General features: G+C 39.9%; 1 protein-coding gene across 2 annotated transcripts in view; it reads left to right on the forward strand.

The window, feature by feature from the left end:
- Nucleotides 1-26,272, forward strand: part of tlcd3a (TLC domain containing 3A) — a 45,248-nt gene that overhangs the window by 4,596 nt on the left and 14,380 nt on the right. For both annotated transcript variants that reach the window (XM_026182333.2, XM_080307316.1), the window contains exons 2-3: nucleotides 11,956-12,042; nucleotides 17,114-17,333. In XM_026182333.2, coding sequence (XP_026038118.1) covers nucleotides 11,956-12,042; nucleotides 17,114-17,333 — 307 coding nt within the window. The remainder of the gene's footprint in view (nucleotides 1-11,955; nucleotides 12,043-17,113; nucleotides 17,334-26,272) is intronic.

Raw genomic sequence — 26,272 nt, forward strand, 5'->3', positions numbered from 1 at the left:
AGCTCTGTTTTTAAAACCATACGTAGTAACTACAGCCCAGCTCATGCAGCAGTAAATTAATGACTAACCTCGTATTGTGGATCGATTATCTCAGTTGTTCTCCTGACTGAAGTTTGGTCTGTTTATAACATCCTGCCATGCGATTTCTTTTGTCCCTAACCATCTGGAACCCTCAACTTAACTTTTGAGTGGAAAAACGTTAGTGTTCATCCTCTAGCTTCACTGTGTTTATGTTATGCTAACATTGCTGTGTCGCTAGCGATCATGTACCACATCATTATATACCAGCTAGCCCAACTTCAGTAACCCTACAAACGTCACTGCTGTTTACTTCCCTGACTTCATTTATATATCGGAAGTGTTAGCAGGGCTGTACGTCTTAATTTTTTTTCAGGAATCTCTGTCATGGTATATTATATTGAGATGGAAACTAGCGAGCTAACTCCCTGCTAACTTCTAACTCTGTTAAATTTAATAAATTCTGTTTTCATGGATGCCTGGTAACTTAATTTTTACACCTGGTAAAGCAGCCAACATATTATTACAGATTGAAGAATTTAGACGGTTTTTCAACTCTCAGTGATGCCGCATTGTTCGTTTGACTTTGGGACCTGCAGCAGAGTTTGGGTCCAAACATGACTAATAACATCAGACTTTAAGACCGGATAGTGCTATTTTATGCAGCATATGCAACAGAATAGGTTAGACCAGTGGTCCCAAACCCCCAGGCCACGGACTGTTACCATAGCGACCAGAGAACATTAAGTGGCAGAGCGGAGAATGTTACTCTCAATTTTGTTGGCGCATTTCAGGAGGACGCCACTAAAAAAGTTACACAGTGAATTTGCATTTATTATTATCTTTACAAAATACAACCGTTTTTGTCTCGGTCGTATCATTTTATTTTGTTGTATTTATCTGTGACACCTTAAAGACCGGTCCGTGGTGCAAAAAAGGTTGAGGACGACTGTGTTAGACAGTATTCATAGACTGTTTATAAATACTAGATTTAGCTTCTGGGTCTAAAAAGTGACTTTAGTTTTTACCTCTATTTAATTAAATTAAAATGCTTTTTCACTTCTTTTTGGTTTCGTTTTTATAATAACTCTGGTTTAAAATGCTTAGCTTGAGTCTTCAAAAACATTTCAGTTGCCACATCCATCTTTCATATACAGTCTAGCTTTTAAATGGCATCTAGTTTCTTAAAAACAATAGCGCAGTTTTCAAATTAAAAAATAAAAAATTGGGGGGAGTAGAAAACAATCCTTAATTACATCAGTTTCCCATTCATTACACCTTAGAATAATGCTTATCTACTGATATCAGCCAACCACAACTATGCAGCGTCAGTTCAGTTCTAGTACTTTCACTCCAATAAGTAGTCACAGAGAAATCCCAGGAAGTTACATTTTTTATTAGAGTTGAACAAGCCACGTGAATGAACGATAAAATCATTACATTAGAAACGTTTTTAACTTTGGATCTCATTAGTATTAATTATAAATGTGTTTGGGGGGGGGGCATCAGTGTGACTTGCTCACATTTGCACAGTTCAGTTCAGCGCTCATTTGTAAGCTGTCACTCTAGCTAATCCTCTTCTGAGCTCTGGTCAGGGCCGACTGCTGAGTTAGCTATGCACTGAAATACACCGAAGCCTACTGCCGAATAACGCTTCTGCTAATTTACAAATGCTTAGCTATCGGAAAACATCGTTCTTACAAGCCACAGTGCCTGCAGGCTGTCAGACTGCTCGCCCTCAACCACTAAACTGGCCTTTAATGTCTACATCTTCTGCCTGTACCATGCTTTGTATCACAGGCTTCCAAGTAGCATAAATTGGACACCTGAAGGATTTGTGTGTGTTAACACAAAACAGTTAGCTTTATTTTAACTGTAAATACAAGTTAATGGAATAAGTGTGGAAGATATGATCATCTCGGCATCGGGGTGATTTTAGAGCTCAGCGGGGACTCCAGTTCCTTCTGTTGTTTACCTCCAGCTTCTCGCTTTCCCTCTCATCTCTGTTAGCTGATTTAACACATGCGGGGCTGAACTTTTCGTGACATTACTGGACAAAGAGATGGATCAAACATTTGCTGACTATGACCTACAATCAGACATGAGCTTTAATATGCCACTTTTCCCATATGTCCTGTGCGAAAAGGTGCAGGTAAAACTCCTGTTGTGTGCTGCAAGGCACATGCCCATGGGGTGTATATACACATGGACATGTTCCCGTAGGATGTAACTTTTTTTCTCTAGTTGAAGCATTTTAACTCACCTAAGTCTCAGTCACACTAGAGAAAAAATGGCAAATAATGAAACCTCAAGACTAGAAGAAAATCAGCGGTTGCCTGGTTATTGAATTGAATTTTTGCTCTCAGCAACTGATTGCAGCACCATCAACCTCTCGGTGGCAACTTTTGGTTACACATGTTGCCTGTTTCCGCACAACTGGGGTCTTACCTGTCTAGACTGGAGTCACTCTTGGATAGATTTGTGAAGGTTTGCAAATGTATGAATTCAGACAGATAGGCAGCACATTACAGTTGGAGTCAGTCTGCGCCAATCAACACAACCCATATGCGCCCCCATTTATTTCTCCAAGGGAGGATACAATATAATTAAGCACACAAACTTGAGTTACTAAGGCTTGTGGCAAGCTGTTTACTGGAATTTAATGCCAAACAACAAGTCTTATTTTGCCCCTGCAATATGTGTGATAGTTGTCACTAGGAGTTTATTTGGAAAGAGAGGGGGAGATGTTATCAGAACAAGTGCATACCTGTAATGTCTAGATTTGGCACAGTGCTTAAATGTTTGCATATCAAGTGGCTGACCAAAATGACCGTCAAGCCACCAGGAAATGTGCTGCTCTCCTGGCTCAAACTCAAGATTTCCCATATACGCAGCCAGTGACATTCCAGCATCCATTTATACAATCAAGGGGTTCTGATGGAAGAGTGGGAGAGTTCCTTCTTGCCATGAAATGCACTTTACCCTGTTTGCTTTTTTTGGTTCTGCTGTCACTTTCTTTTGCTCTGCTGCAGTGCCCATGGACCTACACATTACGTAGCCCATTTACTAGAGGAACAAAAACACCACTTCTTGCTGTCAGACACTGTGTGTGTGTGGGGGAGAGAGAGAGAGAGAGAGAGCACGAGACGGAACACGAAAGAGCAAGTAGTCCATGTGTAACAAAACAGTCAGTGCGAAGACCTGGTAACACTGAAAGGGAAGCTGAGGTTGTTCGCTGGCCTGACACAGTAGGGAAGAAAAGACAACATTACCGAACAAGGCAACAAAGAATTCTTCCCCTTTTTCCCCACTGCACGCTCCTCACCCCGTCGAACTCAACTTTTCAGCTGCAGGGGGGAGAGAGGGGGTTATTGGCGGACACACAATGAATTGGCTGTATGAACTGAGTCTTGTGACAGAGTATGAGACCATACAGCCTTAGAAGGCCGTAAAGCCGGTGTGAGGGGATTGAGTTTGTGGGGGAAAGAGAGAAGGCGGCCTGTTAAGTTTTCCTAGCTCAGACCTGTGGTTTTTGTACTTGCGTGTCACATGGCTATTGTTCACTTGCTGATGCCGGTATCATTGCTGTGGTCCCCCGCCGTAAACCTTGGTTTGAGCTGACTACAGGTTCAAGCAGGAAACCACAAATACTCTTTGTTTCTCAGCACTGCCATTTGTGAGTGCACTGTTTAAAAAAAAAAAAAAAGGAAAGAAAGCAGTCTTTTGACCTTCGAAACTAGCCTGAGTATGTCTGAGTGCAAACTGTAATCACTTACTCACTCAGACTAAGAGAGTTTGGTGCTTTGTGGCCAGAGTTGGGAAGGTTACTTTTAAAATGTATTCCATTACAGAATACAGAATACATGCCCCAAAATGTATTCTGTAACGTATTCCATTACGTTACTCAATGACAGTAACGTATTCTGAATACTTTGGATTACTTAATATATTATCATGCTTTTTACAACAACATGAATGTACTATTGTTGTGATTTATTACTATTACTGAAGGTCTGCGACTCCGAACTGTAGTAAAGGGACCTCTGACTAATACGTCCCTGTCGGCTCGTAGCCGAAAAATAGCTTTACTTTGTTGTGTGGGTCAACTTTTCTTGCGAGAGACAGAGAGAGGTGTTGAAAGGCTGCTCCAACGGAACTTATTGTTTTCGGAGGAAAACACGAACACGGTGTACAGTCGAGTCTTAATAGCTTACTTACAACTGGGCTCGTCAGGCACTCTTCTTGGCTGAAGTGGTTATTATTATATTTACATGCTTCCAGCTCCCGTTTTTCCTCGATGACAACTCGTACCTTTCCACTCCCCTTTTTCTCCCTCCTCGCGCTCACAGACCCATAACGTGTATGGCAGTCCATTCTCCCTGCAACACGGACTACACTGCCCATGATGCTACATTCTTTAGAGCTATGCTTGTAGCATTCTGCCTGTTAGCTTAGCACAACAACAACGAAAAGGCGCTCTCTCACCCAGGAAACACACAGTCGCAGAGAGAGAGAGAGAGAGAGAGAGAGAGAGAGAGACCGTCGCCCTGTAACCATGGCAACCATAACGCTGCCGCCTGGAACAACAGAACGTAGCTGTCAAACAAAACCCAAACAGTCCTCACCCGCGACAATATGAAACAGGAAAGTACCGCAGTGTAATCCATTTATTTCAACAAAGTAACTGTATTCTGAATACCACCTTTTTAAACGGTAACTGTAACGGAATACAGTTACTCATATTTTGTATTTTAAATAGGTAACGGCGGTACATGTATTCCCTTACTCCCCAACACTGTTTGTGGCTGTATGTGTAATACCTTGGTGGATCTATGGGAACTCGCTATCAATTCACATTAAAAGGTGTGCTATCATCATAATCATGACCCCAAAAAAATGCACGAATGGCATTTTTTGCTTCCCTTTTCAACTTCATCCACTTAAAACAAATGACGTAGCTTCTGAAAAGTACTCTTTTTAAAGGCAACCAGAGATGATACTTGTGGATGCAGAAAAGTCCTGTAGAAGTCTATGGATAAAAAGGCCCTTGACTTTGACCTCTGTTAACACTTTTCTGATGATGTGACTCATTCTGAGGAACTGTTTCTGATCCTATACATTACTAAGTCGACTAGCATAAGGTTGCTATTGCACAAATGTTCAAATGGGAGTAGAAGGTTCTGTGGATGGCTTACTGGCAAAGAGCTAATTAATAAACCAAGACTCAGCCAGTTCATTTCAGTACTAACAAATCTTATCTACCCAAAGCATCAGGTTTAGAAATTAGTAGTAAACTAATGGAACAGTGTAAGTGCAGGTTTCAGCGTTTCTCTCCAGAAATAGCAAAGTGTTTTTGAGAGGAAAAGGAGAATCGATATATTTCTGATATAAGGGCGAACTCTTCTGTTTGAAGTTGCTGGGGAGCTGTCTGGATAAATCTGACAGTTCTGGTGAGGTTCAGGATTCATGCAGCAACATATTAATAACTAGCCTTATGTTATTACTGAGCTCATCTCAGACTTTCTGTTGGCCCATTATGAAAGCGTTAGCAGGGACTTTTATAGAGTAACAACAGTTTGTCCCTCATCTTACAGTTTGTATTAACCTAAGCTTAATTCTGTAGCTGGACACAATGCAGAAGATATTTTTGTCAACTACTCCACCTTAAACCATTCGAGTATTATTGTCAGTAACTGCTTTTTTCCCCTCACAGAAATACTTTGGACAGAACCAGTATATCATCTTAAGATGTCAACTTGTTAGCCTTAAACTACTAACTTCTAAATCAGATAGACTTTGTAAATCCCATTTTTCATGCATGCCTTTATGTTAAACTTTATTGTAACACCTGGGAGAACAGCCATGGCTTGATGGTTTTAGTGTTTGTTTGCCTTTGGAAACTGAAGGAGTTTATGAGAAACCAATAAGCTTGGTTAAACAGTCAGCTGACTTATATCTTAACGGATAAATAATTAAATTAGTCAATAAATCTTAGTAAACTCTATAACACTGCATTAGTAAAGACTAGATCTTTGCCATACCTCAATATAATTACTGTTAATATATGTACATGTGATTAATCTTTGCTGGAAAATTGAAAATGAAAAGTCCATAGCCAAGAATTTGTGCAGTGTTAAGTACCCCAGTTCTCAAGAAATATGTAATCATTTTCCTTGGTAGTTCGCTCAAGCCTCTCATCTATTATTTACAAGGGCTAAGTAATTATCCCACTTGTAGCTTCACAAGATATTCAATTTAAGGAGGTCCAGTTAGAGACGATTTCAACAACTGGGTGTCAAATAAAAGTGCAGTTCAACAGTATTTCAGTGTTATTAATTTTCGCAATGATGTGAAGGATACTTTAATAATATTAAAACCATAAATAAAAAAAAAAAAAAAAATAATAGTAAAATGTTCTTTTTCCTTAAGTACATTTCACATGCACATAGGGGTGGGCAATAGAAACGATATAAATTTGGCCAACGATAGAGATTTTGACTATACACAGCTTCTTCTTCTTCTTCGGGGTTTAACGGCAGTTGGCATCCTTGTACATGCAGTGCTGCCATCTTCTGTTTCAGTCTGTTATTACACTCTTAAATCCTGCTACTTATTCCTGCGTCTTTCAGGATCTTACAAAGCTTCAAACGACACGTCGACTATTAAATCAGTCGTCGACGATTTTGATAGTCGACGTAATCGTGACTAGTCGACTAATCGTGGCAGCCCTATTGATGATGTCATCAAGCTGCGCCTGTTTTGGTCGAAAGCATCGCAGCGGCTACAACCATTATCATCTGCAAATTATGCCAGGCGACAGTCATAGCAAAGAGATGAAGCACTTTTGAAATATGGGGAAAGCCAAAAACTGCGCTTCCTCCACTTCCGTAACGTTGATTCATTAATGTTGAATTCTCTCGCAGCTAGGGCTGCTTGATTATGGCAAAAATGATAATCACAATTATTTTCACTGAAATAGAGATCTCGATTATTTGACGATATTTATTTAACCCTTTAAGACCTACCATAGAACCAAGTCCGCCAGAGCTTATATTATTTTTTTTACATGCTGTAGTGCCATTTTTGGGAGCATTTCAAGTTGCTATACATCAATACAACTGTTATAGCCCATATTTTAATATGTATGCATTAAGTCCATAGTAACTACATCAATTGCAAAAAAGTGCAATAAACTACAAAAAAATTAAAAATCGTTTTTGTTTTTTTTACATATATTTCTACTTGGAAAAATTTAAGAGGTTTATCCCTCAAAACTTTAAATACCAAAAAAATTGCAAAAAATTGTTTACAACAACAGGAAATTTATTTTGAGTGTCTTCATAGTTTTATTTTGGAGATACAGCAATTTTTATATACACTGCAGGAAAAACGAAAAACAATCCTGTGATGCAAATTTGCAAAGAAAACAGCATGTGCATCAAAATAAACTACTTCCAGCAGTGCAATTCGAGTTCTAAGCATCACAGAAACTATTCAGAAAAGTCAAACATGACTTATAAAAACACCAGTATAGGCTTTTAAGGCCTACAAGTAAAACTATATTTTCCGCGAAAATGACGTCACTTCCGGTTTCGGGCAGGAAATGGCGGACATGCGATAGTTCGTGTTGAAGTTTTTTTTCAATGTGGGAAGTGTTATGAACAGCTGGTCAGATCGGCAAAGCGTGTTTCTGGAATATTATGTTTTTGTTCCTGAAAGCCCTTTTATGCAATTTTTGCAAAGCTTTATGTGGAAGGAAACCGTGACCTAGGACAAGCTGATGGCATAAGATGTAAGTACAATTCCTCCGGTTTCATATGCAAAACAAATTATTGCGCTAGCTTACACGGTTCCGGTTCTACAGGGATTTAAAAATAGTTACGCAAAACGGAGCGTGCTGCTCTGTCCGGCTTTAAAGGGTTAACAATAACAATGTATTGAATAATGACTTAAAAAAAAAAAAAAGTGTGCAAATACTGATAACAGTGCAAATGTTTGCGATATAAGAAATAAATGAAAAATGTAAACATCTATGTTTAGTGAACTTTGCAGTGTTGCTCTGTGGTGCAGCTACGACACCATAGCAAAGTTTACACACTATGTCTACTTGATCCACGTCTGACTCCGGCGAACCCATAATGTTTCCACACCACTGAAGTTTTTTTTTACCTCTCTTTTCAACCAATAGCAGTCACTCTCCTCTCCAAATAACTTCTGCTTAGCTTTCCGAGCTTCCCTCGGGTCCTCTTAATTGTTGTGACGGGTGTTCGAAATGCAGAGAGGTGCGCTCGATTTGCCACACGGAGCAGCGCGAGAGTAAAGTACGAGGGAGGTGCTAATAATTGGCTCAGTCATTTTTGATGATCGTTGAAAGCCCAGATCATAATCGTGATTAAAATGAGATTAATTGAGCAGCCCTACTCGCAGCTGTTCTATTCCCATATTGTTGCAGTATATTAATAACTAACCTTGTATTGTGGATGAATAATCTCAGTTGTTCTCCTGACTGAAGTTTGCCCCGTGTATAGCATCCTGCTATGCGATTGCATTTGTCCCTAACCACCAGAATCCCTCACATTAACTTTTATCGAGTGGAAAAAAAGTTGGCATTCATCCTCCAGCTTCACTGTGCTAATGTTATGCTAACATAGCTGTGTCGCTAGCAATCACGTAGCACAACATTACATACCAGGTAGTCCAACTTCAGTAACCCTGCAAACACCACTGCTGTTTAGTTTCCTGTCTTCATTTATGTTGGAAGTGGTAGCAGAGCTGTACGTTTTACTTGGTTTCAAAAATCTCTCTGTCAGAACATGGTATGTCATGTTTAGGTGTAAACTAGCGAGCTAACCTCCTGTTAACTTCTAACTCCGTTAAATTTAATAAATTCTGTTTTCATGGATGCATGGATGTTAAACTTAATTGTTACACCTGGTAAAGCAGCAACGCTGATCATTTTATTAAAGAAAGAATTTAGACCGTTTTTAACTCTTTGTGTTCATTTGACTTTGACCTGAAGCAGACTGAGTTTTGGACCCAGATTACTCCGCGAAGCTCCTCACTATGGCAGCCGTAATGCTCTGACAATCCATCAAAACATTTTTTAACAGATTTCTGCACGCCAAAATCGGTTCGAGGTCAGTAAGCACAACCAGAATTCATACATAAGGCGCACTCTCGATTTTTGAGAAAATTAAAGGATTTTAAGTGTGCCTTATAGTGTGGAAAATATGTTATACAGAAGAAAACAATATATCGCGATATATATCGTTACCGCACGTGCTTCAAATTATACCGCGATATGAATTTTAGGCCATATCGCTCAGCCCTACATGCACACCATCTCAGCTTCTTTTTTCCCTTATTTAGCTGCTTTATTATTTATTTATTTGGACTTTTGCGTCTCGTATTGTTTGCACCTGCTGTAAATACATGATTTGATCAGCTGGAAAACTCATAACATGGGTTATGTAACTGTAACAAGTTACAGTTCATGTGTTTCCTGTGTACATACCGTCTGTTGGGTGGTGGGGGGAAAACATAGGCAGACAAAACACACATAGCCTGGTAGTATGTGTTTGTCTCCTGATGAGTAGGTGGAGATGAAAAACAGACCCATTGGGAAAATCAGTCAACAATACGCTGTGTTAGATGGGCGGCTGTCTGTCATGGCCGCAGTGACTGCTGGGGAATAAAGGACATGTTTTGTCATTTCAAAGCAGCTTAGTGTCAGTGCTGCCAAGTTGGAGAGCATCCAGGGAACGAGCTTCTCTGAGCAAAAGTCATTCATAGTTTGAAAAAAAAACAAAAAAAACAACCCACACACAAAAATTTAATTGGTGAAATAATCCAGCTTTCTGTTTAAATTAACAAAATAAATCTGTTGAACCAAGAGAAAAAAATCTATTTCTCTGTGATTGTTCACTCATCAAGGTCACAACATCACAGCCACTATTTATTAAAAATAATTTTGTAATGAAGTTGCTATAAACGTAAGCAAATAATTATAAAACACAAGTCAGATCTCAGTGTAGGAGTTACTTGTTTCATAGGTGCGAGGCCGGTGAATGTTGTGCATGCCTTTCTCCACTCCACTCCAAGTGACACTTCAAATAAAGATGTACCAAGTTCTCCTATGTCACAGGTCTGTTTATAGATGAGGAAAGTTGAAGCCAAGTACTGCTAATCCCATCACGGTACACTGATCTTAAGCGGCTCACCTGAAGCAGCACTTGTGTAAAACTGACCTGTATTTGTTGGGCTTTGCCCTGTCCTAGAGCTATTAATCACATTGAAAACACGCATAATTTGACTTGGCTTGGATTGAAGTAATTTGTTAAATTTTCTTGTAGCATTCAGTTTTACCAGCTCAGATCTGAGTGAATTTTATTTGACCCAATAATTTCCCACATGGCATCACAAAAAACTAAGCCAACGCCTGCCTTTTTTATTTTGAGTTTATTCATAATTGTAGCAAAGATCAAACTTTAAAACTAGATGATGATAATAACAGGGAGTGTAGTAACACAAATGTTAACTTTTGTATTACACTGGTGTAATCTTCTAAGCAAAGTGCGTATAGAAACAAGTCTTGGCACTAGGCAGTCATCTTGGCAGCACCTCTGGGCAGTTCTTTAGGTAATTAGTGTTGAGCCCCGGGAGAGACATAACTTCATTTTCAGTGGTAACCAATTAAATCTCAAAACCATTTCACAAGTATGCTGAAATTTCCCCAGAATAAGTTTTTGAAACTTTTTATCCATGTAGGTTTTACTTAATGACACTGCTGCTTTTTGGCTTCATTAGTGGCTCAATCCAGACGGCTGACGCAATCAAGCTCTGTAGCCAACAGGACTGAACAGTTGCTATAGTAATACACCTTATCCAATAGTTGGTGAAGAAATTCCATAAGCATACTTCCATGTATCTTTGCTATGATAACATATAGATATGTCTGCTGCCACACATGTGAAACTGTCACCTGTTGATTGGCTGTTTAAGATCAGAATTATCACCATATCTGCTGTTATGAAACTGTTATTAGACATATCAGGCAGTATCTTTGGCATTGTGTCTGTACAAGGGTTTTGTTTGAAAAACTATGGCTGTGTCTGACTTCCTGACCTCCTTACCTGCTCTGCAGCTTGACTTGGGTTTTGTTAAAGACAAACACAGTGCCAATTTAAGTGTCATGAATGCCCTTCTGAAACACACCGCCGTGTGAAGTTGCAAGCATTGGCTTGGCTTGAGTGGATGTGATGATCTCTGGCTTTGATGCAGGCCTGGTGTATTTCTGGGGTCAAGGAGGGTCCACTAAGTAAGCAGTTCACAGCAAGTTGGGGTTACAGGGTTACACAGAAAACTGGAGCCTGGAAGGTCCGCCAGCAACTAACCGTCAGCTAGAAAGCTTCCTGTGTGTACACAATTGTTCTGGTGGTCCTCCTTCTGGGCAAGGGATGAAACCTCACCAAAAATGTAATAAAAATATTTTGGCTAGCACCAACAGGATAATGCATAACCCTCGTAATGTAGTCATGCATAAACTATATGCAGACCTCACTTGTGCTTCATCAACCCCAAAGGCCCCTGGTGACTCACAAAAACCCCTGGGCTCAGCTGTGTGTTAATATATTGGCAGGTTAACAATTGCCTATTAGTGCTAAAAACAAAGTGCAGCTGAACTGATGGCTATGTTGATCATAAACCAAGGAATTAAAGTTTTGGACTAACAGGGCCAGCAGAACAACATTAAGATACTTCAAAGAAGTTTTGTTTTCCTTCTGGGGTGCTGGCCATATTGAGATTAAACAGATTTCTAAAGGCACAATCGGGACAATAAATATCTGAACATATATTACTTTTATCAGCTTCACTGAAGTTTCTATTACATGTTACAGCCATCCAGTGCATAAGTGACGATGTTCTCCCTTTTTGCAGGCTGGTGTCCTCTATCCATGCTGCCATGGCAACCACAGCAGGAGCTGTTGTCGTGTCATCGTGCTGCGGCAACGTCATTAATGACAGGTGAGACTTCATGTAAATAACCCCTTTAGTGAAACATTGGTTATACATGAAAGCAGCAGCTATGCTTCCTGGGCCTCCCTTTGGTGGGATCTGTTATTCCAAAGACTCGGGCCTCAATTTTGATTCACTGACTCAAACATAAATGTTAGTCACAGCCTGCTAACAGTGAACAAAGTTGCTTAATCTGTCTTAGAAGCTACACAATCTCGGCGTGCTTGTGAGGTGAAAATGCGAATAATCACTCGGCCCTAACACAGTTCGCTGAAGTCTTTGACATAACATTCGTGCTGTTAATTCTTCACGTTCTTCACACACACAAACAGTCTAAAGTGTGAACTTGCATACTCCACTATTAAAATAAATTGATCGACACGCTCCTCCTCGCTTTATTCAGAGACCTGTTTGTCTCCTCTTCTCCTGCGGTTACTGTTCCTTGTCCTGTCAATTCTAGATTGTATTAGGTAGTATTTTTCCTTTTGGCCCACTTAACTTATAGGTGCTTTTAAGTTTTTTGTTTTTTTTTCGCAGCCGTTTTTAGTTAATCTGTGGCTGCCTGCTCACTTGACTGTTAGCGATACAACATCCTATCATTAACATAACCTTAGCTGCTGAGATTTCTTCTTCCTGTTTTTAGGTCAAAGATATAAAGTCCATTATTTGGGTGTTTTAGTGTAACTGGGAAACTGCAAGCTTGTCATCCAGGAAATAGAAGCAGCATTGCTGTCCTGAGGGTTAAGCAGAAATGTTAAGAGGACTTTTTGTTGCATCCCATCTGAGTGATAGCTCTTACCTTTAACGGCTCTGCTCATTCAGCAAAGCGTCTGAAGACTAAATGCGCTAATCTGTGATGTCGGAGGGGTTGTTGCACCAGAGCCTCATCAGCACATATTTAAATGGTTTTATTTTATTGGGAATTGGTTATAAATCAGAAGATCTGGTACCTACGCTGCGATTATAGCATGAAACACTCCCCCTGCTGCTGAATATGATGCAAGCAGTCATGTAATGTTAAAGATTTTCAGACTAACTTCCTTTGTGATTGATAGGTCAGTATCTTTCCTTGGGCAGCAGTCTGCCCGTTTCTCTTATTGAACCAGCTGCTTTCATGCTGCCTCCACATCAGCCAGCTGGCAATGAGTTACTGTTAGCGTTAGCACTGGCCACTCTGTGCAGCTGAGGAAAGTGTGACGCTAGGTTAATGCCAGCCTATTAATCCTTCACTGAGTCAGCGACCAGACCCTGGCAGTCCCAGTTTCAGACTGCTAATCTCTTGCGCCCCCCCACTCCAAATCACCCACAGAGCTTAATTCCTCCACAACGCTGCTCAGTTCTGCTGTCCTGTGACGTGCGCTCAACCCGGGGGCTTATACTCCAGAGTTAGACCCACAAATACTCTAATTCTCCATCGCAACCTGTCCCTTCTTTTAGCCTTTAGTGGTTAAGTTGCAGAAATGGTGGTGTTCACTGTATAAACTGCAGTAGAACCACTAAAGTAGCTCAAACGCACCTGATTCGCCAGACTCTAACATTAGCTCCAAATAAAGTGGTTAATATGATCTGGCAAACACTGTGTATCTAATTACTTGTGCTTTTTCCCTCATTTAACAATATTTTCTATACTTTATATTTGAGAGACAAACAAAATTAGGAATGCACTGAGCTATAGGGCTGCCTTGAAAGCCATTTCTTTGTTGTAATCTATAATAAACAAAGCTTCATTTAGTGGTGCAAATGAGAAGGCCAGTGCTTTTCTTGTTGTTATTGCTGAAACAGTCTGAGCAGTCCTGCATACCGCCACCAAGGCTGGAGATGACCACCACTCTAAAAATGAGTAAAGACACAAAATGTTTAATTATGCCCTATCTTGGAATGGTAAAGATTCCTTCCAAGAATTCTTGGATCCAGGCCTGAATTCAGATCAGCTCACAAAGTTAATAATTTCTAAGCTCTGTCAAACCAGAGCCATTGTAGAAGTTTAACATGTATGTGTCCATATCTGTTTAAATAATCGTGCTAATAAACAGGTAGGCAAACAGAGCATAAGAACAAAAATAACATAAGCACCTGAGGACGGTGAAATTCTTATTTATCTTCTATTATTATGCGAGTTACACCAATGAGAACCTATACAGCAAGAGACCAGGCAGTTCTGTTTTATGTATGTCTGGGGGACTAGTGCTTTCTTTTGTGTTATTTAATACAGAAAGTACATACATTACAGAATCAGCTCATGTAGCCTTCCTTCCTCCCTAAGCTGTTTGTTGTGCCTTACTGTTCTTAATCTCCATCCACTGACCTTAAAAGCTAGAGAAGCCAGTGAGAGGTCAGGGGTCAGTAGCTCAGCTTTACCCTGCAGCTTCACTCCTTTCTGTCCACATAATTAACCATCACAGTAATCAGTGCTCATTAGGCTACTGGAGCTATCCAAGCTGTTGATTTTACTGTACTTACACAAGCTTGTCTTAAAGCTTTCCGATGCTTTGCACAGGACAGAGGGTGGTTAAAAAAATGCAGGTTTTTATTTAAATCTACTGAAAGTAAATGTCTTGTTTTGTTTTTTTTTACATGTTTTTTTCTAGGACTGTGCTGTGATAGTGCCTAGGCCTCCTTCTGTTCTATATTCACTGCCCACTGTAAAGGTTAAACCCAGCATTAGCAAGGTGTACCTAATAGAGCAGAAACGTTCCTCAAAGATGTTGGTCCATAATGAAATGATAACATCACACAGTTGCTGCAGATTTGTCAGATGCACTTCTAGGATGTGACTCTACTATTCCACCACATCCTAAAAGTGCTCTATTGGATTCAGATCTGGAAACTGTGGAGGCCATTTGATTACAATAAACTCAATGGCATATTCAAGACACCAGTTTGAGATCATTTGAGCTTTGTGACACAGCATCTGATTTTGCTGGAAGCAGCTGGATTTCCTGGATTTTGCTGGAAAATTAGTGTGTTGTGGTTGTAAATGGATGGGACATGGTCAGCAGCAATACTCAGCTGGGCTGTGGTGTTAAAACAGTGCACAATTGGTACTAAGGGGCCCAAAGTCTTCCAAGTAAATATCCCCCGCACCATTGCACCAATAACTACACCACAAAGTCAGTTAAATCACCTTTCGTTCCTACTCCATTTGGATCAACTAGGATTTTCCTTTAGGTAGTAGTATCTGTTACTGGGCACTTTTTTTTTTTTTTTGGTACCTACTCGACTGGGATTCCAAGCTCCCTGAGTTAACGCCGCATTTCTATAACAACCCCACCCACATTGAGGTGGCACTCAATTGTAATTACTGAAACTGAGCTGAGTCGAATCTGGTCTTTAAGTCTGACGTCATTAGCCGTTTCCGGGTCCAAACTCCACTTCAGGTCCCAAAGTCAAACGAACACTGACATCATTGAAAGTTAAAAACGGTCTAAATTCTTTCATCTTTAATAAAATGATCAGTGTGGCTGCTCAACTGGGTAATTACGTTTAACATCCAGGCATCCATGAAAACAGAATTTATGAAATTTAATGGGGTTAGAAGTTAGCAGGAAGTTAGCTTGCTAGTTTCCACCCAAACATAATATACTACGTTCTGACTTGGGGATTTCTGAAAAAATTGAAATATACAGCTCTGCTATCACTTCCAACATAAATGAAGACAGCAAACTAAACAGCAGTGACATTTGTAGGGTTGCTACGTGGTGGCTAGCTACATAGCTATGGTTAGCATAATGCAGTATAAACACACTTGAGGATGAACTCTGACTTTATTCCACTTGATAAAAGTTAATGCGAGGGTTCCCGAAGGTTAGGGACAAAAGCAATCGCATGGCAGGATGCTGTAAACGGACCAAACTTCAGTCAGGAGAACAACTGAGATAATCCATCCATAATACGAGGTTAGTCATTAATATACTGCTGCATGGGCTGGGCTGTACTTACATTGTAAGGTTTTAAAACTTGAGCTTTAAAATGAACAGTGATAATAAAAACCAAGAGAGGCCGACAGTGATCACTGCCCTTTTTAGGACTTGTTGAGATTAAATAGGACAAGATACAAAGCATTAAAACATGTTAAAAACACAACAGCCTTAATAAACATAGAGTAGTTTGGTCCCAGAAACAGGGTTCATATGTCATCACTTAAATATCGGATAGAGTCAAGTTGAATTGGTGTGAGTGGAAAAGAGCCATAAATGTGCTGAACTGCAGCCATGATATTTGTGTAAATGAGCAGCTAAATGGGTGCTCCTAACAAAGTGACCTGTGAATGTAAGACTGGTAAATGATTAATATGGTTTTATAGTTCTGGTAAAGATTTTTTCATGATTTTTATATAAATAAATCAAACATACACGGGTCATTCCATAAAAAACATTTAAAGCCTTCCACCTGACTCCCTTAGGATCAAGCAAAGTTTTACTTTTATATTCTGAATATTTTCCACATTACAGACTCTCAGACTGCAAAGGCACGAGTCTGTATTTGACTTTTTCTTTTTTTTTTTTTAATATACCTCAGTTTCTATAGCTTCTTAAGCAAACTGTGCAGTCATATAACATTTTCAGGTCTGAAAAACACACTTAAGATTTAAACTTTAAAATCTAGCCATATCAGTTTAATACCCGTTACAAACAAAAGTAAAATTAATGTACTTGTTCAGCACTTTTTTTTTTTATTTCACTAGCCTGTGTCATGTAAAATTATAGTTTCAGTGGCAAAACTTCCTCAGTTTTGTGTCTATGTTGTAGAGAAATGGAGACAGACACTGATACCCTGGATGTTTAATGTGTTTTCAGATCATTCACTGGAGAAAATGTCAAAAAACTCACTCTGTGTAAACTTTCAGGTATCATATCACCATGTAAAATAGGCAATTGGTCAAAACGAGTTGCATCTCATGAAAGGTCTTTTTTTTTTTTTTTTTTTTTTAACCCGCATTGTGATAGCAGGCTCAACTTCTTAATAATGAGTATTCAATTATTTGAACATCATGGTCATCCATTTTCGATAGAGGCATTCCTGTGGGTGATTCTGCTGTTAGTTGTAGACACTGATAACAATTTTATTTTGTCTTCCTCAGGCACTGGCTGGCCACCTACTTTGTCATCTGGTACGGTGTCCCCTACATGACGTACGACATCTTTGCCATGTACCTCAGTCACTACTACCGCTTCCACATCAAAGGGCATGAGGACTACAAGCGGCATTCACTGAGGACCATAAACTCCTTTGTCCGTAAGGAGTTCCTGCTGGTCCTGCATCACATCGCTCTGCTCACCATCCTGCTGCCTGTCACACTGGTGAGGAGGGCTGATGGGGAAAAATTAGGGAGGGGCTGAGATGGCATTTAGTACCACAGATAAATAATTAAGATAACTAATACATGCAAGTACTATTAGTGATAGACTGCTATATTTGTATATGTGATAATTTAAGGAATATACAATTAGCTTAGGAATATATATAATTAGCTCTTTTCCAACACAATGCTACCTCAAAGAGAAGCCAAACTTATAAGACACACCTGGATTCATATCTGTGAGAAATAGCCCCTCAGTATCATCTGTTAACACTTCTTTTGCTTGTAGACCCATTTGATAGCATATCACAGCACCTGAACCTAGCATGGGGTCTGTAGTTTTTGTGTTTTGCAGAAAGCCCCACTTGTATGTAGCTTGCCTCTATCAACAAAGAGTCTCACTGCCTCTGGTTCAGATTGAACGTTTGGTAGGCCATGTATCTGTCAGAATGGGTGTGTATTCTTTTTTTTCTTTTTTTTTTTTTTTAAACAAGAGCCTCTTTAGCTTCCTCATCACCATGTTAAGTCACTGCATTGGTTAGTGACACCGTGGGCATTTATATTTGGCGCTTGAGGTGTGCTGCACGAGCTTGCAACTTTTCCAGAGCACACTACTCAGAAAAACCTCTACATTGGTGCTGTGATTGTGATGGTGTTCCTTTTCAGGCAGTGACAATGGCTAGCATAACCAGGTCAGTAGCATTGTGCAGTGGACTTTTGACATCCCTGGTCCAGCTGAAGCCATAAAACTATTAGCTTTTCCATAAATTACACTGATAGTTCTTTAAGTGCTGGGCATCTGCACTGGTGTCTTCTTCACCCTGAGTCAGGGCCTCTGCTGTGTGCTAATATAGTAAGTTCAAATTTCACTCATTAACTTCTGTGCAGGTGCACTAATAATGAATGTTTGACACAACATCCTGATCCACCTGAAATGTGCGCCAGTTTGCACCTCAATTGCAAACTGAAGCACAAACCACCTGGGAGGGAAACATGAGAAGGGCATGAAAGGCTGGAACTCGCCATTTAGCAGACTGACCTTTCAAAGTAAGAGCGAGGACATTGTTCAGTAGTAAAGTCTCATAGGGGTTAAACAAGTACAATTAAAACATGCAAAAAATGAGTGGTCAGAGATACGTTGCCTGTGAGTGGACTTTTTAAAGGAAAAATGGCATTTAACATATAATGACTTTATTCTTTTCCTGGTATTTTCCATAATAGAACATTTAATTCCTTATTGATGTAGGGAAATGGGCCATATTCAGTGATTTGAGGAATCCAGCTCTAAATTATTAATAAATCACAGAACTCATGTTATGTTTCTGTGAATTTAATGATGTTAAATGTGTTGTACTTTCAGTCAGGCATTAGTTTATTTCAGTGTAGCACTAGATTCATCTTAAAGGGGGTTAGTATTCTCTTTCAGTCTTCTTTAATAAGTGTTCACTGCCAGTAATACTTTATTACTGAGTACTCTAATGTTGTGCAGTGGTTTCAAATCAATTCTTGCCTTAAGCTGCATTATCTCCTAATGATTACTTAAGTGGTGGCAAAAAATAGATTTCATTCTGCATGTCCTTTTTTTTTTTTCAAACCTCAGTTGAAATAAATGGACAATAAATGGACAATAAATGGACTTCTGCTTGGAATTAAGAGGAAAAATGCACTTCATAATTTAAAAAAATTGCTTTGGAAAGTGGTTTGCAGTTATATCAAAGACGTGCGTCATCATGCTAATCCACCTCCACATAACATCTGTTATCTCACCGCTTTGTTAATGTACAGTAAACACTAGCTCAGAACTGCTGCACATGCTTTTAAGGCTGTTTGTTGCTTATCGAGTCAAGCAGACGTATAAACAAATTTTCAACACAACATTTTCATACTTAACCAAACATCTGTGTCTTTTTGAATTCCCCGTAGTGGCGTCTGAAAGCATCATTATCAGTAAAGCTGTGATGCAGAGTGCTTTACTTCCTCTTTAGAAGGACCAAGGAAACCACAGAAACAATGATGGTGTCAGTTCTGTTACAAATAGGTGGCTTAAACTAATTAAGAGTCCTTTCACAGGCCGTACTGAGTCAGTACTGAACAGCTTTTTATGTGACACAACAAAATGGAAATAATTGTAAAGAGTTACTGAAGCTGTTCCTAGATGCCTTTTGGGGAGTAAAAGATGTTGCTAATATTGAAGTTGGTAATGTTGAAGTTAAAGTTAAGTATAGTGGTGACTGTTGTGAGTGAATAGTATGTAAACCCAAATCTACAAAGCTAAGTCTGGGTGCAATATAGTCTGGTGAAAGGGTGGAGTGCCAAGTTATAAGTTAACACAAGCAAATATTGTTAGCCGGCTGCACCCATAAACTAATTTGTATTGCTATATTATACTGTGTGCAACTTCTTACATCTTACAGTTGGATAACTACCACCCATGTCACCACAACAAAAACTAAAACTAAAGACCTTTGCACACCGGACATGTAAAATCTGTGAAAAAGTTTCTCACTTTAAAAGTAATTTTTGAGACTCCCCTAATCTTAATACATTTTTGTGACATTTTTCTAATCCACATCTGACCAATCAGACTGCATTTGGGAACAAGTCCGCTATAGCTCAAAACCTGCACCAGTAGGGACTATACAATGAGATGGAAATGGTAGAATAATGCTGTTTTACCTCAGACACACAGCTAGATGCTGCTCCGGGTCGATCGACTCTATGAAATGAGTTCTCTCCCTACTCACATGTGTTCTCACCTCTGCCAACAAGAGCTCAAACTGCCCCACTGACATCCTTCACCTTAAAACGCAATAAAAAGCATAAATAAGTAAGAAATACAAAACTAAATCAACTCTATTCATGAGCATTCTTTCCTAAACTCTACTACTTGAATAAACTCTTTGATCCATTCAGAGGATGCAGACCAGTTTCAATGTAGAACAAGTGCTTTTCCAGTGGGAATATGTAGCTGGGAAAGAAAGAACACCCAGCTAGTGATTATTGATTACTTTCTTTGAACAAATGCAAGCAATGTATTATTTGTCCTTTGCATCCTTGAATTGTGAGCGTTTCAAAGTGGTGACGTGGAATAGGAACGAAGGGTCTATTTTCTGTTGAAATATGAGTGTAAGGAGAACAATGGCAGCCAGGCAAAAATCTCTGTGCCATTTAAAAATACCGAGGCCTGTAAGACATATATAAACTGAATATATAGTGAATTATGGGTTATTGGAGGAAGCTGGCAGCTGACCAGAGGCTTTCAATGCAGTTGTGACTGGCAAACTTCTGAACTTTTAAACTTGAGTCCACTTTTCAACAGCCTGAATTGGTCAAAAGATAAGATAAGATAAGACGTTATTGAGCCCACGGCAGGAAAATTTGTGATCACTATACAAGTAGTCTTCGGGAATACGTCCTGGCTTCCTGAAGGATTATTTGGATGTTTCTGCCTTTTTCTCCATTGTCCGTCAACATGATCCCACACTGCTGCAGTAATTTTGAGGTCTGGGCTCTGGGGGAACCAATCCATGACGGGTAGTGTTCCACTGCGTGTTTGTCTATTTGCTTTTACTCCATTTGCAGTGTGTTGTCAGACTGAGAAATGAAGCAGCTGCCACTGTTTTGTAATTTCCAGGTAGTGCTGCATGGTGCATCAGATTTTGCCAGTACTTTTCCTTTTTCATAAATCCGTCCATTTTGAGAAAATCCTCAACACCACCGGCTCAAATGCAACCACAAACCATGGTAGAACCTCCTGTTTTACAGATGGCTGTAGACACTAACGTCTCTCCTGACGTCCTCCAAAAATTTCACATTTAGATCCTTCACTCCACAAGACCTGTTGTCATGGCTGCAGTTTTTTCCGCCTGACACTTCTTCTTTTTAGCTCTTTGGGAATCACCTTGATGCTTTAAAAATGCTTTTTATATCTGTGAAACTGTTTAATCGCATTTTTCAAACTATGAAACTAGTTAGTTCATTGCTTAGTTGACTGTTATGTGTGGACATACAGTGGGGCAAAAAAGTATTTAGTCAGCCACCGATTGTGCAAGTTCCCCCACTTAAAATGATGACAGAGGTCAGTAATTTGCACCAGAGGTACACTTCAACTGTGAGAGACAGAATGTGAAAAAAAAATCCATGAATTCACATGGTAGGATTTGTAAAGAATTTATTCGTAAATCAAGGTGGAAAATAAGTATTTGGTCACCTCAAACATGGAAAATCTCTGGCTCTCACAGACCTGTAACGTCTTCTGTAAGACGCTTTTCTGTCCCCCACTCGTTACCTGTATGAATGGCACCTGTTTGAACTCATCATCTGTATAAAAGACACCTGTCCACAGCCTCAAACAGTCAGACTCCAAACTCCGCCATGGCCAAGACCAAAGAGCTTTCGAAGGACACCAGGAAAAGTATTGTAGACCTGCACCAGACTGGGAAGAGTGAATCTACAATAGGCAAGCAGCTTGGTGTGAAAAAATCAACTGTGGGAGCAATCATCAGAAAATGGAAGACATACAAGACCACTGATAATCTCCCTCGATCTGGGGCTCCACGCAAGATCTCATCCCGTGGGGTCAAAATGATCATGAGAACGGTGAGCAAAGATCCCAGAACCACACGGGGGGACCTGGTGAATGACCTGCAGAGAGCTGGGACCAAAGTAACAAAGGTCACCATCAGTAACACACTACAACGGCAGGGAATCAAATCCCGCAGTGCCAGACGTGTTCCGCTGCTGAAGCCAGTGCATGTCCAGGCCCGTCTGAAGTTTGCCAGAGAGCACATGGATGATACAGCAGAGGATTGGGAGAATGTCATGTGGTCAGATGAAACCAAAGTAGAACTTTTTGGTATAAACTCAACTCGTCGTGTTTGGAGGAAGAAGAATACTGAGTTGCATCCCAAGAACACCATACCTACTGTGAAGCATGGGGGTTGAAACATCATGCTATGGGGCTGTTTTTCTGCCAAGGGGACAGGACGACTGATCCGTGTTAAGGACAGAATGAATGGGGCCATGTATCGTGAGATTTTGAGCCAAAACCTCCTTCCATCAGTGAGAACTTTGAAGATGAAACGAGGCTGGGTCTTCCAACATGACAATGATCCAAAACACACCGCCCGGGCAACAAAGGAGTGGCTCCGTAAGAAGCATTTGAAAGTCCTGGAGTGGCCTAGCCAGTCTCCAGACCTCAACCCCATAGAAAATCTGTGGCGGGAGTTGAAAGTCCGTGTTGCTCGGCGACAGCCCCAAAACATCACTGCTCTCGAGAAGATCTGCATGCAGGAATGGGCCAAAATACCAGCTACTGTGTGTCCAAACCTGGTAAAGACCTATAGTAAACGTTTGACCTCTGTTATTGCCAACAAAGGTTATGTTACAAAGTATTGAGTTGTATTTTTGTTATTGACCAAATACTTATTTTCCACCCTGATTTACGAATAAATTCTTTACAAATCCTACCATGTGGATTCATGGATTTTTTTTTCACATTCTGTCTCTCACAGTTGAAGTGTACCTCTGGTGCAAATTACTGACCTCTGTCATCATTTTAGGTGGGGGAACTTGCACAATCGGTGGCTGACTAAATACTTTTTTGCCCCACTGTATCACTGATTCAGTCCTTGAATTAGGTGCTTTTTTTGTGATCAAATGATTTGGATGTCAGTGTTCAATGGCGTGATAAACAAAATAAAAAATAAACACATTGCTCTGTTACTCGGTCTTTTATAAGGACTGAGTGGGGAAAAAAGCAGCCAATGTCCAAAGAAAATAACTATTCTTTAAGACCACTTTAAAAATGACAAGATAGCCTGACTACTACAAAATATAATGAAATGATGAATGAGATTCGACCCCACTCTGTCACTGGAAGTTTAAAAATTATTTGCAAAGTATAAGGAAACATTCCTGTTATTTCTGACCATTTAATAAACAAAATTAGGAATTTTGTTGGAATAAATGTCAAGGATTGTTTTTTTGTTTTCTTTTTCTGTATAAACATTTGAATTATGTTGCGCAGGCTCTTTCTCCAGACTCCAGAGTTTACAGAACATGTAACATTGCCACTCTCTTTTCCAAGTAGTATCCCAGGTTAGCAGGCCAGGTGCAGTGGAAACCCAAGCCTTTGTTTACAGTGGCTACATGAGATCACATTACCTTACATTATTCAGCTCCAGCTGCAGTCATCCTCCCGCTTCTCTAAACTCTACTCACCTCCCTTTTTGTTTCTCCGGTTCCCTCACTCATCAGCACCATGCTACTTGGGCCTGCACATGTAATACGTGAGCTGGTAGAGTTTTCTCAGCAGGCTGAGTGCAGGAGGAAGAAGAGCATTTCATTTAGGTGTACCAGTTTAAGTGTCTAGTTTTTGTGTGTTATGGCTACTGGCCTGGCATGGTTAGCCTGTACTGTTCTTGTTTTGACAGGTTATGACATGTCATGCATGAAAGCTATTGCATCAGCAAAAATGGCAGTGTGATAATATCGGTGTGTAAAGACTTTACTAGGGTGGCCATGGAGGTATATCACAATTAGTAGTTTTTTCATCTGTTTAACATAATAATGCCATCTGCATTTTATTTACTAATGAGCAGTTTCCTTGCTTCTGTTCCGAAGGGACAACCACCTCTAACCAGCAAGCCCTGGCCCTTCCTGTCTAGTTTCTTTATCAACAGGCAGACAGATGGTGGTGGTAGTTCCTCTTCTTCTCTGGATATTCGCTGTGAGCTTCACGAGTAGTGTAAAGTGTGTCAAATTTATTATGGAAAGCCTGTTGTGAACCTTAGTGCTTGGTACATGTTTGGTTGTTACAGAGCTCTCCCATAAGGTTCTGCCCAGAATCTAGTGAGTGATAAAGTCTCAGGTACCACTTAACAAGCAGCCTGCTTTGTGCTGTCCTCCAGATAAGAACACTATTGTCAAGCAGCCCGATGGTACTCGGGAGTCATGGAGACAAAGAAATTTGTGTCAAACTTTTTGAACTCTAAAATAGTGGAGATGAAAATGGAAAGGCTAAAAAAAATCTTCAATGCTTTGCAGCTACATGCTAGTCACTGTTAACCAGAAAATTCTGTTTGTTGTTACTGGAAACTAAACTCTCTCTTCTTATTCACACTATAACCAGGGTTTGCCTCTTATTTGTATTTAATTTTATTTAACTTAATAACAGTACAGTACTCTGTTTTTGGTAACCATTGTCCCTGATGTAAATATGTAAAAATTGTGTACGTTTCTGTTTTGTGTCTTGTGTACTGTTTGTTTGTATTTGTCTTTCTTGCTGCTGTTACACCCAAATTTCCCCTTGTGGGACAATGAAAGGATTATTCTATTCTATTCTATTCTATTCTATTCTATTCTTTTCTGTTTGTACTGCACTTCCTGGAAACATTTGTAGAACCAGGAAACTTATCAGGTTACAGACAAGCTAACTCGCTGTAACGTAAAGGTTTACCTCCTACTTCTGAAACAGCTGGACTCAGTTTCTTAGACGTTCTCATCAAAATTAACATTATAGGAAGCCTACGTTCAGATGCAATTTTGGTTTTGAATCCAGTCCATCCCTGATTTATCTACTGAGATCAGGACAACTGTTTGGCAGTTATTAAATGTCTCTATTACATTTCGGAATAAGGATGTGAGTACCAAGAAGCACTTCTAGACTGTCGTAGTTTGCCATCATTATACTGTAGCCCTATATTTAAGCACGTAGGTTGATGTTGATGATGGTGCATTGTGTTGCAGGTGTAGTCATACAGCTTCTCTTGTTTCAAGTGCATTCGCACACTCAGGCGCTTGTATGTTGTATGAAATTGTAGCAGGCACAATTATATCCTTTATAGCCAGTAGCTGTGTGAAAACTAGAGGCAGTGGATTTAGCAAGATGACGTTTTCAAAATGTTATCTACCAGTTAACTCCATACAAAGTGCAGTAAATAAGAGTTTCTCATCCTTGGCAGGAAGATTGTTCCAGGCATGTCTGAGAACTTTCACAAAGAAAGTCTCACTATCTCACTGTCTTTGTAACGCTAGAATCAAAGTCAATGTATCAGATTTGACTAGTGATTCCATACATGCAAATTTTGTCTCTCTTGGCATTAATATTAAAGTTATTTTAAATGATGCTGCCCGGATGAGTGCCTGGAGGTTTTACTGAGATGGTTGACACATGGAAAGATTTTTGTTCTAGAAGGACTTTGCCCCGAACTGATGGTGTAATTTTGAAATCCGGACTATGGGAGCCAGACCACCTGTTGGAGGGCTTTTTGTCTTATTTCTGGTTGAATACAGTTTCTCATTTGTGACTAGTTCGAGTAATACTGTGTAACCTATAAGAATCTACACATCAAAAGGATATAGCACTTTAGGCAAAAAAGTTTTTTTTTTTTAGCATTACAGGCCTGGTGTTTGAGGGGGAAATACAGGCACAGTAATGTTGAAAGTGGCGTGTTGCATAAAGTTAACACACTTATGTCCACAGCCGCTGGGGTGGGATGAGGTAGCCAGGTAGTTTGGTAGGTGTGGTGTAAGGTTCCCCTCTGTGGTCTCTGTCATTGTTTTGTGGCCAGATGGCAAAGCCACGTCTGGAGCTGCTCATGCTTTATTTATTAACGGCACACAGAAAGCTGGGCTACCAGAGAGTGCTTGTCTTTTGTCTGGAGTCTCTTTATCCATCTAAACTGACTCATCTACTCTAGGGTGGCAGCCCCAACCACACGGGACTGTGCTGGTGGTCAGTATTTGAAAGCTTTGTTCATTTGTTATGTACAGAACATTACTTCCTCCCCTCCCTTTTTGGCCATCTTGAAATTGTGGTAGAGTAACATATGAACCGCTGGGGTTGTGGGATTGTACTAAAAAAATGGAGGAGGGTGCGATAATATTATCAGTTAAAAGGGTTTTCCTTTAGCCTCTTTAGTATGTAAGCTTTGAATT

The sequence above is a fragment of the Astatotilapia calliptera genome, chromosome 10 (genome assembly GCF_964374335.1).
Source record: "Astatotilapia calliptera chromosome 10, fAstCal68.1, whole genome shotgun sequence".
Classification (NCBI taxonomy): Eukaryota; Metazoa; Chordata; class Actinopteri; order Cichliformes; family Cichlidae; genus Astatotilapia; species Astatotilapia calliptera.